General features: G+C 40.1%; 1 protein-coding gene across 1 annotated transcript in view; it reads right to left on the minus strand.

Annotated features, from left to right (window-relative positions):
- LOC124794735 (STING ER exit protein) overlaps positions 1 to 14,124 on the minus strand; it is a 41,895-nt gene that overhangs the window by 17,298 nt on the left and 10,473 nt on the right. Inside the window, exon 2 of the mRNA XM_047258335.1 lies at positions 2,523 to 2,679. Within this exon, the coding sequence (XP_047114291.1) occupies positions 2,523 to 2,679 (157 nt within the window). The remainder of the gene's footprint in view (positions 1 to 2,522; positions 2,680 to 14,124) is intronic.

Raw genomic sequence — 14,124 nt, forward strand, 5'->3', positions numbered from 1 at the left:
AGATGAAGTAAATATTCCATAATTCAAAACCAGAACAGCTGTTAGCATGAGTGACATAAAAGTAGATATCTTAGGTGTTGCGAAACAACTCAAATCACTTAAGAAAGGCAAGTCTGCCGGTCCACATGGTATACCAATCAGGTTCCTTTCAGAGTATACAGACACAACAGCGCCTTGGTTAGCAATCATATACAACCGCTCACTTGACGAAGGGTCTGTTCCTAAAGACTGGAAAGTAGCACAGGTCACACCAACATTCAAGAAAGGAAATAGGAGTAACCCATTGAATTACAGACCCATATCACTGACCTCAATTTGCAGTAGGATTTTGAAGCATATACTGTACTTGAACATTATGAATCATCTGGAAGAAAACGACTTATTGATACATAACCAACACAGATTCAGAAAATATCATTCTTGTGCAACACAGCTAGCTCTTTACTGCCGTGAAGTAATGAGTGCTGTCGACAAGGGATCTCGATCGATTCCATATTTCTAGATTTCCAGAAGGCTTTTGATGCCGTTCCTCAAAAAAGCGACTATTAATTGAATTGCGTGCATATGGAGTATCGTCTCGGTTGTGTGACTGGATTTGTGATTTCCTCTCAGAGAGGTCACACTTCGTAGTGATAGACGGTAAATCATTGAGTAGAACAGAAGTGGTATCTGGCGTTCCGCAAGGTAGTGTCATAGGCCCTCTGCTGTTCCTGATTTATATAAATGATCTAGGTGATAATCTGAGCAGCCCCCTTAGATTGTTTGCAGATGGCGCTGTAATTTACTGTCTAGTAAAATCATCAAACAATCAATTCCAATTACAAAATGATCTAGAGAGAATTTTTGTATTGTGCGAAAAGTGGCAATTAGCGCTAAACAAAGAAAAGTGCGACATTATTCACATGGGTACTAAAAGAAATCAAAAAAATTTTGGATATACGATAAATCGCACAAATCTAAGGGCTGACCATTCGACTAAATATCTAGGAATTACAACTACGAGCAACTTAAATTGAAAAGACCACATAGATAATATTGTGGGGGAAGGCGAAAAAGGACTGCACTTTGTTGGCAGAACACTTAGAAGATGTGACAAACCCACTAAAGAGACAGCCTACATTACACTTGTCCGTCCTCTGCTGGAATATTGCTGCATGGTATGGGATCCTTACCAGGTAGGATTGACAGAGGACATCGAAAAAGTGCAAAGAAGGGCAGCTCGTTTCATGTTATCGTGTAATAGGGTTGAGAGTGTCACTGATATGATACGCGAGTTGGGGTGGCAGTCACTGAAACAAAGGGAGTTTTCTTTCCAGCGAGATATATTTACGAAATTTCAATCTCCAACTTTCTCTTCCAAATGCGAAAATATTTTGTTGACACCCACCTACGTAGGCAGAAATGATCATCATAATAAACTAAGAGAACTCAGAGCTCGAACAGAAAGATTTAGGTGTTCCTTTTTCCCATGCGCCATTCGAGAGTGGAATGGTAGAGAAGTAGTATGAAAATGGTTCGATGAACCCTCGGCCAGGCACTTAAGTGTGAATTGCAGAGTAACCATAAAGATGTAGATGCCTACTAAGGAATTTTTGGTGTAGAATGCTGATGACATGTTAAACTTGTAAAGTGGACAAGGAATCTTAGTTTTGAACCATGTGGTGCTCACCCTCATATGCCTTAACAAGACAAATATTGTCCAGGAAGGTGACACATACGTAATAAATTTGAGAATGTTTATTACTGTCCAACAAGCTATGTATTTTATTCATATAATTTACAATTTTTCATTTTTTCACAGTGTAGTGCTCAATAAATCAAGGGATGCAGTAGAATCCAATTAATCTCCTCTGCCAATATTTCAGCACGGGAGAACCATCCAGCTGTCGACTGAGAATTGAAGAATTTGAGACAAAGAACTAACTTATTTTTCAACTCTGTATTTTCCATAGCTTGATTTTAACTTATTTTTAATATTCTGTGCCAACCCTGAAATGGAGTTTCTAGTGATTTTGCTTTCTCTCCAACAACTGTGCATCACACAATTTCTGATTCCACTTCTATCTGAAACTATGATCTACTGATAAAGGAACTAATTAAGTGTTCCAAATGTACCAATTAAATAACTGTTTTCATTTGTGAGTCTTTCATTCTTGCTTGAATCAAGAAGGAAGGAGGATTAGAGTTTAACATCTCTTTGGTGACAAAATCACTAAAGATTGTGCACAGTGTCCGAACAAAGATTGGGAAGGGCATTGGATGTGTTCTTTCCAAATGAACAATGCTGCCACACAGTATGCCTGGATCAGTTTACGAAAACAACAAGAAACATAAGACAGGAGGGTTGGATGGAGATTTGAACCCCTCCTCACCAAATTATGAGTCTACTGTGCAACCCATTGGATGATCTTTGTAGCCTTCCTCCAACTGTTCTGTCTTAACATCTGGTAAGTGGATGCTCCTCTCTTGTAACAAATAAGACCTGGCATTCATATTTTGATTTAATTTATAAATTAACTTACTTTTTACATTTCTGTCTGAACTGTCTTTCAATTCCTTCAGGTCGTTTTAAGTATACTGTTTCATCTTGATCATAGGTCACCTTGTGAGCATGCTTGCTGCCATCTATAACACGTGCTCCATCTCTTCTTCGCAGTGGCAACTTTTCAACAGCACAGTCTACATACAAAATTTGAAACAAAAACAAATAAAATATTAAGCAGAGTGAAGACGCCACAAATAAGAAAGATGAAGGTGAAAAAGCAAAATCTAAAATTGTAAAGTGGAATAATAACTCTAAATGGTAAAACTTGCTTCAGTACTTAAGTTGAAAATTACTCTGTCATCAACTGATAATATAACAAGTTATACTTCTTCCTTTTAAAAATTTACAAATTTATGAAGGTACATATTACACAATCTAAAACTGCCAGTTAAAAATTAAACTTACACTGAATGTAGGCAAGACATGTTTGCTGAAGTAACACTCACAAAAGATCTGATGGCATCATAAAAAAGTGACATTTTCATGTTAGATACCAACTGTTAGGAAAACTGTTTGGCATACTGGATCATAAAAAACTTAATCACTGATAGCATACACTGCCCTGTTAAAAATACATGGTGTACTAATGATGACACTATGGAATTTATTTGTTTCCTTCTTTCACACAACCACTTTGAAATTCAATAAAAAGGAATGTGCCCTGTTCGTGGTTCTTTGCGCATTAAGACCTAAACAGGATTTTTTTCTGCTGCACATTATTTGTTCCTTTCTAAATTTTCTTCCACCACTTCATTCTTAAATTTTCACTTACACTCATATCCATTCTCTGCATACACCACTGTAGTGTGCATGGGAGGGTGTACATCTCGTGTACTTTCATGGGGCAGTTCGTGTCATCTTCAAGTGTTTGCCAGTTCAAATCTATCATTATATCAATGACGCTCTCCCATCAATCAAATAAATCTCTCACCATTCATGCTGCCCATCTTTCAGTATGTTCAACATTCCCTACCACCATCAGCCCTATTTGGTATAAGTCCCAGACACCTGAACAGCAGTTTAGGACAGGTCATACAACTCTTTTTCCAGACAGTCTTCCTTGTAAGACTCATTGTATTTCCCAGTATCCTACCATAAGATCGAAGTCTACCATCAGCTTTACCTATGACCAGGCGCGGCTCGTGGTTTCTATATTGGGGAAGGCTGCGGCATTTATCGATTGGAGCCAACATAGACCTCGGGTTACACTACAGATTAGTCTGACATAAACAACTAAAAATTCAGGGGGAGGGGGGTGGCAGATCACTCTCTACCCATAATTTTACGTACTGTATCTTCTATAATCAGGTATTAAATATGATTAAAAGCTAACTTCGAATTAAAATCTTTGGTTAGTGTTTTTATACGTCATCATTACATATTCTGACACTGCAGCAAATCATATGAAAAGACGCGTTTTGGAGAGATCTTTAATGCGATGAATGTTAACTTTGCGGTTGCTTAATATTTTTGGTGTTTTCAGTACTAAACGTAAGGCGTTTATTGTGGTTAACCTCCAAAGCTCGAAGTTTACGAGTTCGCATGACGATACTGTAATGTTTTCGTGACGTCACAAGTCTTGTGCTGTGATTGGGTGGCATGAGCAATCCGTGCAACTGCCATATTATTTCGCATGTTTGAGAAGCGAACAGTTCGTATTTATTGTGTATTATGAAAATATGCATTTATATGAAATAGCGCACTAAAGATCTCTCCAAAATACGTCATTTTTAGTACGGTTTGTTGTGCTAAAGTACACAAAATGTGACACTGTAGCGCAACACACTGTACCGGTACCAAAAGTGATTCGTTTCGGAAAATGTCATCACGTTTATGACTGGCTAAACATGACATTACACTTTTTTATCCACTTCACTTAATAGGCTAAGTAGGACTTAATATAAAGAATTACCTCTTATCAATTATGAATGCACTTTTGCTTACCTCAATTCATTTGTTTATAGACGAAGTCAGCTCGTCTCCCCTTCTGCGCAGCAAAGTGGTCTATGACCATTTCATTGAAATTTGGCCGATTCAATAATTCTTTTTCTAGGGAACACATTGCAAGCGCACAAAGTCTGTCCTCATTCATAGTGTTGCGCATGAATGTTTTCACTCGCTTTAACGTCGAGAAGCAGCGTTCTGCCTCGCCGGTCGTCATAGGGAATGTTACTATTATTTGCAGAAGTTTTACACTTTCAGGAAAAGCTTTAGCCAGATTGTTATCGTAAAGACAGTTCAACAAGGTCAAAGCACCTGACGCCTTCATAAAATCTTTTCGGCTGTACAACACGTTCAGCTCATGACGTAGATCAGAAGAGTGTAAATTGAACAAATTAACAGCTATTTTAAACTCTTTTTCCGGAAAAATAGTTTGATGTTTTGCAAACAACGATGGATCAAACAGCTGTGCAATCGATAAGTGATCATTGAAACTGAATCGTTCTCTGATCTGAGTTGTGATGAGGTCGCAAACGTTTCGTGCACACACTATTCTTGATTCTGTGAAACGTCCCCGTTTTGCAGTTGGTTCTACCTGTTCCCAGAGATCGTCAGTTTCAAGTGAGGCCCTAACTTGCTGGACAGAATCTGCAAAGTGCGAAACATATTCAACAGTTTTCACTGCATCAATATTCCTCTGCTGCAGTTGATTAAAGAGAATGTCACAGTGAGGCATGACTGTATTAAAAAAATTTAACCAGAAGAGGAAATCTTCGTCTTGCAGGAAACCCTTCAGTCCCGTGGCCTTGTTTATTGTCTTGTAATCACTGGCATCATCATCAATAATTCTTTCTAGGCACTCAACAATTTCCTTTTGGTATTTGTACACAGTGGTTACGCTCCGTGATTTAAAATTCCATCTGATGGACTGAGGACAGGTAGGAATACGCTTCTTCACTACTTCGTCAAGAATGGCTGTACGGCTAGAAGACCGTGAAAAAAAGGTGGAAATTCCTTCCAAGTTGCTAAAGAAGATCCGCACTTGTTTATTGCCCGTCACACAACGTTCAACAATTAAATTTAACTGATGGGCGTAACAGTGAATAAAGTGAGCATTCCTGTACACTTCTCTAATTCTAGTTTGAACTCCACTTTTATGGCCACTCATAACAGGAGCACCGTCGTAACACTGAGCTATCAGTTTTTCAGGTGTTTCTTGTACATTCATTTTCTCTAGCTCGCAGAGAACAGCTGCAGTTACATCGTCTGCACTGTGACTTTTTGGGCGTACAAAGGAAATAAATCTTTCATTTATTTGTCCCAGTAGCTCATAGCGAATTATTAGGACCAATTGTGACAAATCTGCACAGTCAGTAGTTTCATCAACTTCTATTGCGAGAAAGTTTGCCTTCGACAGTTCACTCTTGATGAGATTAAGGCACACCTCATAAATTGATTCCAGGAGTTCATTTTGAATTGTCTTCGATAGGCCTAAGAAAACACGGTTTTCTGATTTCTCAATGTGCTGCTTCAAGACGCAGTCCAGTTCTGCCATAAGACTGACTAATCCTCGAAAAATTCCTGGGTTTTTGGAATCTTCTGTTTCATCGTGGCCCCTTAAGGCAAGCTCGAATTTGCCGCAAAATTTAATACAGTCTATCAGTTTACCCAGAATATACCGATTTTTTGATACATTTTCATTATATATCTTTATATTACGGCGGTAAGCACTGTCTAATTGGCACATAATGTCCACTTTCCCTAGCATTGAAAACTCAATGAACCCATTTAAATGTTTTTCGCTGGAATTATGTTTTTTCACCTTTGCGTGAAAATTCTTTAAGTCAGCGATACCAGTTTCAGTCCAGGCACTATCAGTACTATTTGTAAGAAGACAGGTGAAACAGAAAAATGCGTTTTTCACTTCACAACCACACAACCACTCAGCTGCATCGTACATTGCTCTATTAAAACTGCGTTTGTATCCTTGCCTAGATTTACACTGTTTCTGTTCTTGATTGATCGTTAGATCGGGTCTGGGTGCACCAAGTTCTTTCACTTTCATCCTGTGGCCGTGTTCCAAGCTTTTACCTATTAAATTGCACACTGAATTCATGTTGCGCTGGTTTCACACTCGCCGTAATTCGCAGATATTCACAAGGAAGTAAAACTCACTAAAATCTTGCAAAATAAACTCCGAAATAGAAACTTGCTAATATCACACGGTGTCAACAAAAGCAGTCAGCATCAGCATGCACGGAAAATAAAGTAACGGGACAAATTTCGCGCGCTTTGTCCTCTAATCACTTACGAAACTCTCGCTAGATGGCAGTACTGTTATGTTACTGTAGTCTAGTGCACTCTGGCGGGATATTTGCAAACTTACTCTAAATGTGGTTACAATAGCCAATGGCAGAAACAAAACTACTATGTAAAACATTATCAAAACAAAAATACTAAACGTCGATTAATGACGCATCGAGGCGTAGTAGAGATGTGCAGAGACAGATATTGGATAGCGAAGTTTCGGCCACTCTACATTCCTTTATTACATAGATAGTGGAACGTGAAAAACGTGTGGTGGTTGGTATAACACCCTTAGGCTGCAAGCTCTGAGCCTTCGGATCGCCCATAACGAGCAATGCTATGTAGAAGCCACGCCCCTAAACCGCTAATACACGCAGCTTACGGACTTTCCAAGGCGCAGCCTAAACACTACTAACCGTTCGGAAAACATTCATCGATACAAACAGTTCCAAAAACGTTGAACGTCGTTATTTTAATCGGAATGGGAAATATACGAAATTCGTCCTGATAATTTAAATTATGTAATACGTTCTTGCGAAATTTACTTTAACATATATTTTGGGGCGGCTCCGCCTCAGAGCCTTTAATTACGAGCCGCGCCTGCCTATGACTAAGCAAATATAATAACTGCATTTCATATTATTACACCCAGGTATTTGTATGAGCGCAACAGATTCCAATTGTGACTCACAGACATCATAAACATAAAATAGCATGTGGTTTGACTGTTGTTAAGTGCAAAATGTTACATAACAGAACATTTAAGAGTTGCCAGACTTTGCATCACTCAGCATCTTATCTAGATGTAACTGAATATTACTGCAACTTTTTCAGGCAGTATTTTATAATAAATTACTGTATCATCTACCAAAGTCTGGTTATTATTAATATACACCCCTAGACATTCCTGAAGTTATTTCTGCATCTGTTGGTGACCCTCCATCAAAAATAACATGCTGAATTCTCTCTACCATGAAATCATCAATCCAGTCACAAAATTTGTTCAGTACCCCACAAGATCATACCTTTTGTTATTAAGGATTAGTGTATGGTGTGGTACAGAGCCAAATGATTTTCAGAAGTCAAGGAATACTGCATCAACCTGGTTACAGTTTTCAGAATGTCACATAAAAAATGTGCAAATTGAGTTTGCAAGATGTATGATTTTGAAATCCATGTTTGTTGGCATGTTGTTGTTGTGGTCTTCAGTCCTGACACTGGTTTGACACAGCTCTCCACACTACTCTACTCTGTGCAAGCTTCTTCATCTCTGAGTAACTACTGCAACCTACATTCTTCTGAATCTGTTTAGTGTATTCATCTCTTGGTCTTCCTCTACAATTTTCACTTCCGCACTTACCTCTAATACTAAACTGATGATCCCTTGATGCCTCAGAACGTATGCTACCAACCAATACCTCCTTCTAGTCAATTTGTGCCACAAATTCCTCTTCTCCCCAATTTTATTCAGTACCTCCTCATTAGTTATGTGATCCACCCATCTAATCTATGGCATTCTTCTGTAGCACCACATTTCGAAAGCTTCTATTATCTTCTTGTTTAAACTATTTACTGTCCATGTTTCACTTCCATACACAGCTACACTCCATACAAATACTTTCAGAAAAGACTTCATGACACTTAAATCTATACTCTATGTTAACAAATTTCTATTCTTCAGATACGTTTTCCTTGCCACAGCCAGTCTACTTTTTATATCCTCTCTACTTCAACCATCATTAGTTATTTTGCTCCCCAAATAGCAAAACTCATCTACTACTTTAAGTGCCTCATTTCCTAATCTAATTCCCTCAGCATCACCGGATTTAATTCGACTACAGTCCATTATCCTCATTTTGGTTTTGTTGATGTTCATCTTATATCCTCCTTTCAAGACACTGTCCATTCCGTTCAACTGCTCTTCCAGGTTCTTTGCTGTCTCTGACAGAATTACAATGTCGTTGGAAAACAGGAAAGTTTTTATTTCATCTCCATGGATTTTAATTCCTACTCCAAATTTTTCTTTTGTTTCCTTTACTGCTTGCTCAATAAAAGACTGAATAACATCAGGGATAGGCTGCAACCCTGTCTCACTCCCTTCTCGACCACTTCTTCCCCTTCATGCCCCTCGACTCTCATAACTGCCATATGGTTTCCGTACAAATTGTAAATAGCCTGTCACTCCCTGTATTTCACCCCTGCCACCTTCAGAATTTGAAAGAGAGTATTCCAGTCAACATTGTCAAAAGCTTTCTCCAAGTCTACAAATGCTAGAAATGTAGGTTTGCCTTTCCTTAATCTATCTTCTAAGATAAGTCATTGGGTCAGTGTTGCCTCACATGCTCCAACATTTCTACGCAATCCAATCTGATCTTCCCCAAGGTCAGTTTCTATCAGTTTTTCCATTCGTCTGTAAAGAATTTGTGTTAGTATTTTGCAGCCATGACATTAAAATGATAGTTTGGTAATTTTCACACCTGTCAACACTTGCTTTCTGTGGACTGGAATTTTTATACTCTCCTTGAAGTCTGATGGTATTTCGCCTGTCGCATACATCGTGCTCACCGGACAGTAGAATTTTGTCAGGACTGGCTCTCCCAAGGCTAGAAGTAGTTCTAATGGAATGTTGTCTAATCCTGGGGCCTTGTTTCAACTTAAGTCTTTCAGTGCTCTGTCAAATTCTTCACACTGTATCATATCTCCCATTTCATCTTCATCTACGTCCTCTTCCGTTTCACTAATATTGCCCTCAAGTACATCACCCTTGTATAGACCCTCTACATACTCCTTCCACCTTCCTGCTTTCCATTCTTTGCTATAACTGGTTTTCCATTTGGGCTCTTGATATTCATACAAGTGCTTCTCTTTTCTCCAAAGGTCTCTTTAATTTTCCTGTAGGCAGTATCCACCTTACCTCTAGTGATATATGCCTCTGCATCCTTACATTTGTTCTCTAGCCATCCCTGCTTAGCAATTTTGCACTTTCTGTCAGTCTTATTTTTGAGACATTTGTATTCCTTTTTGCCTGCTTTGTTTACTGCATTTTTATATTTTCTCCTTCCATCAATTAAATTCAATATCGCTTCTGATACCCAAGGATTTCTACTAGCCCTCGTCTTTTTACCTACTTGATCCTCAGCTGCCTGCACTATTTCACCACTCAAAGTTACCCATTCTTCTTCTACTGTATTTTTCCCCCTGTTCTTGTCAATTGTTCCCTAATGCTCTCTATGAAACTCTCTACAACCTCTGGATCTTTCAGTTTATCCAGATCCCATCTCCTTAAATTCTCATCTTTTTGCAGTTTCTTCAGTTTTAATCTACAGTTCATAACCAATAGATTGTGGTCAGTGTCCACATCTGCCCCTGGAAATGTCTTACAATTTAAAAACCTGATTCCTAAATCTCTGCCTTACCATACTATAATCTATCTGAAACCTTCCAGTGTCTCCAGTCTCTTCCATGTGTACAACCTCCTTTCATGATTCTTAAGCCAAGTGTTAGCTATGATGAAATTTTGCTCTGTGCAAAATTCTACCAGGCAGCTTCCTCTTTCATTCCTTACCTTCATTCCATATTCACCTACTACTGTTCCTTCTCTTCCTTTTCCTACTACTGAATTCCAGTCTCCCATGACTATTAAATTTTCACCTTCCTTCACTATCTGAATAATTTCTTTTGTCTCATCATACATTTCTTCAATCTCTTTGTCATCTGCAGAGCTAGTTGGCATATAAACTTGTACTACTGTCGTAGGTGTGGGCTTCGTGTCTGATTTTGCTTGATTTTGTATTTATAACCCTGTATTCCCCTGACCAGAAGTCTTGTTCCCCCTGCAACCGAACTTAACTAATTCCCACTATATCTAGCTTTAACCTATCCATTTCCCTTTTTAAATTTTCTAACCTACCTGCCCAATTAAGGGATCTGACATTCCACACTCCAATCTGTAGAGTGTCAGTTTTCTTCCTCCTGATAACGATGTCCTCCTGAGTAGTCCACGCCCAGAGATCCGAATGGGGGACTATTTTACCTCTGGAATACTGTACCCATGTGAACGCCATCATCATTTAACCATACAGTAAAGCTGCATGCCCACGGGAAAAATTACGGCTGTAGTTTCCCTTTGCTTTCAGCCGCTTTCAGTACCAGCACTGCAAGGCCGTTTTGGTTAATATTAAAAAGCCAGATCAGTCAAACATTCAGACTGTTGCCCCTCAACTACTGAAAAGGCTGCTGCCCCTCTTCAGCAAAGACACATTTGTCTGAACTCTCAACAGATACCCCTCCGTTGTGGTTGCACCTATGGTATGGCTATCTGGACAGCTGGCATAGAGAGCCTATTCTGTTTGAGATACCTTATTACATTTGAGCCCAGAATATGTTTTAAGATTCTACAACAGCCGGATGTCAATAATAATTAGTGGCAGTTTTAACAATCACTTTTCTTAACATGTGTGACCTGTGCTTTCTTCCAAACACTCGGCACAGTACTTTGTTCAAGAGCTCAGCAGCAACTTGGCATGCCACACTTCCACATCAGGAAACAGAAATATCAGAGCAGGGATTTACCCAGTACCACGTCAGACTACCTGTGGTATGAATGCCTGCCTGTATCTATGTAGTGATCCAGCTGGATGTTAGTTTTAAGTGCTATTGCGTATAAAGTTACACGAATAAACGATAACTTATAGGTGGCAGCCCCAACACAAGAATGGATACTTTGCAAGTGCATAGTATGTGAACAAAAAGTCAATGAGATATATGAACATTGGAGGCCTGCCATAATCAGAAGCAAATTTGGAGGAGCTGAATGCAAAGCTGCAACTGCAGATTTGCCAGCCCCAGCAGCAGCAGCAGCAACAACAACCGCTGTATCAGCAGTAAGAATTCCTTGTGAGCAAGACTGACTGCATCAGAAGACTGCCACCTTACAAAGTGAATACCTAGATAAAAAATTGTTAAGGCTTTCGAGGTCACTTGTTGACAAACTGCCTATTGACTTCTGTCTCAGGTTCTTCGGCTGACATTTGTCTGATGATTTTACTGACGTTTCACCAGCACAAGTGGCTGGCATTGTCAAAGCTTCACCCTCCATCGCTGGTGGTGAACTGGAGCCGAGCTGACACATACATAAAGGATTCACGACATTTCATTAAGAAGCTGAGAAAACTAAAACTTGCGCTAAACAACATCCTGGTCAGCTTTGATATTGTTTCTTTCTTTATGAAAGAGCCACTCAGTGACACTCTGGAGCACATTGGTTCCATTTTCCCCACAAAACATCACAAAGCTCTTTCATGCATGTCTCACCACGAGCTACTTCACTCGGAATGGCAATTTCTATGAACAGCTGGAAGACATCGGCATGGGTAGGGCTCTTAGTCCAGTAGTGGCCAACTTCTTCACGGAACATTTCGAAGCAAAGGCACTGGACCTAGCAACTTGCAAACCTGAGGTGTGGTACAGATACGTCGATGATACTTCTGTTGCGCAGAGCCATGGTTAAGAACAGGTCGGTGGCTTCTGAAACACTTGAACAGCCTCCATACCAACATAAAATTTACCATGGAAGTAGAAAAGGACAAAAAGCTACCATTTCTAGATGTGCTAGTCACAAGGGTTAGCGAAAACCTTGGACACAGCATGTGTTGAAAACCGACACATATGGACCAATACGGCACAAACTTATCAACCAACCCCCCCCCCCCCCCCCTCGAACCACAAAAGAGGCGTCAAGCACCTCAGACACAAAATGCAACACCTGGAAAGTGTTCTGAGGGGCAATGGGTACTCCACAAGCTATATTAGAAGTGTAATAGACCCAAACACTCAGCGAAGAGACAAATCGGAAAAAGAAATGTCAGGTACGGCCTTTCTGCCACACATTCACAGAGTGACGGACAGAATCGGCCGTATATTGCGCAAACACGGCATAAAGACTATTTTCAAACCAAAAAAAGAAAATCAAAGATTTATTAGATCTGCAAAGGAGAAAAGGACCCACTGTAATGTCGGGAATATACCGCATACCATGCATATGTGGGAAAGTTTATGTTGGAACGACTGGATGATCAATCAATACCAGGATCGAAGAACATAAGCGACATTGCAGGTTGGGGCAGGTGGAGATATCAGCTGTGGCAGAGCACGCACTGTGTGAGACTGACCATGTAGTAAAATTTGCTGCAGAGAAGCACTATCACACTTGCTTGTTCAGAGAAGCTACAGAAATACAAAAACACAGGAATAGCTTCAACAAGAAAGAATAAACCTTTAAGATAAATAGATCCTGGCTTCCCATGCTGCAACGAACGACCGTTGCAGATAGCAAGAGGAGAATCGTACCAGAAATGACCACGCAGAGGCCCTCGGATGTTGGCGCGCCAGGTACATATAGTCTGCGGCCATGAGCTCGGCTCCAGTTCACCACCAGCAATGGAGGGTGAAGCTTTGACAATGCCAGCCACTCGTCCTGACGAAACGCCAGTAAAATCATCAGACGAACATCGGCCAAAAAATCCGAGACAGAAATCAACAGGCAGTTGGTTCAGTGCAGTGTTCTGTGTGCATTTTCTCACAGGATTCTCTCACCTATTAATGGAATTTCCATGTATTACACGTCCAGTTGGTGTGCCAGATCTACCGCCCCCCCCCCCCCCCATGCCACTCAATTGTGCACCATACATGGACTGCAGCAGGCCTCCCTGTCTTCTCTCAACAACAATGTCTCGGTCCTAAAAAGGTGACATGGCTGACAGAAAGCACATGGGCACTGCTGCTGCACTTGGTTGCAAAGAAGTCAGTTGGGTGGTGGCTGTGCAGTGATTACAGCGCAATAAATACTTGAATGATTCCCAACTGCTACCCGATGTGACCTACTGGAGATTTCACTTGTAATTTTTCAAGTGGTACTATATTTCCCATACTGGATCTTGTCGAGGTCTACAACCATATCCTTGTAGCACTCTGACGTTACACACAAAATGGATATCACAACACTGTTTGGACTATTTAAACTCCCCTACATGTCTAATGACCTGTGCATTGCTACATAGACTTTCCAGAGGTTTAAAAATGAGGTGCTAAGGAGCCTAGGCTTCTATTTTGCCAGCAATAATGATTGGCAGTGACGTCAGCTTTTGCAGAAAAATGCACATACCATCATCAATAATACTACTAAATCCCACGAAATGCATTATCAGCACTATGGAAATGAGTTCTGTCAAATTCAAGATATCTTTTGTTGGCACATGCCCACCTCTGGAACAGGTCACCAACCTGAGAGGATGTCCGGTTCCAATGTACTGTACAGAATCTGTTAAGAACTT

The sequence above is a fragment of the Schistocerca piceifrons genome, chromosome 4 (genome assembly GCF_021461385.2).
Source record: "Schistocerca piceifrons isolate TAMUIC-IGC-003096 chromosome 4, iqSchPice1.1, whole genome shotgun sequence".
NCBI classification, from domain to species: domain Eukaryota; kingdom Metazoa; phylum Arthropoda; class Insecta; order Orthoptera; family Acrididae; genus Schistocerca; species Schistocerca piceifrons.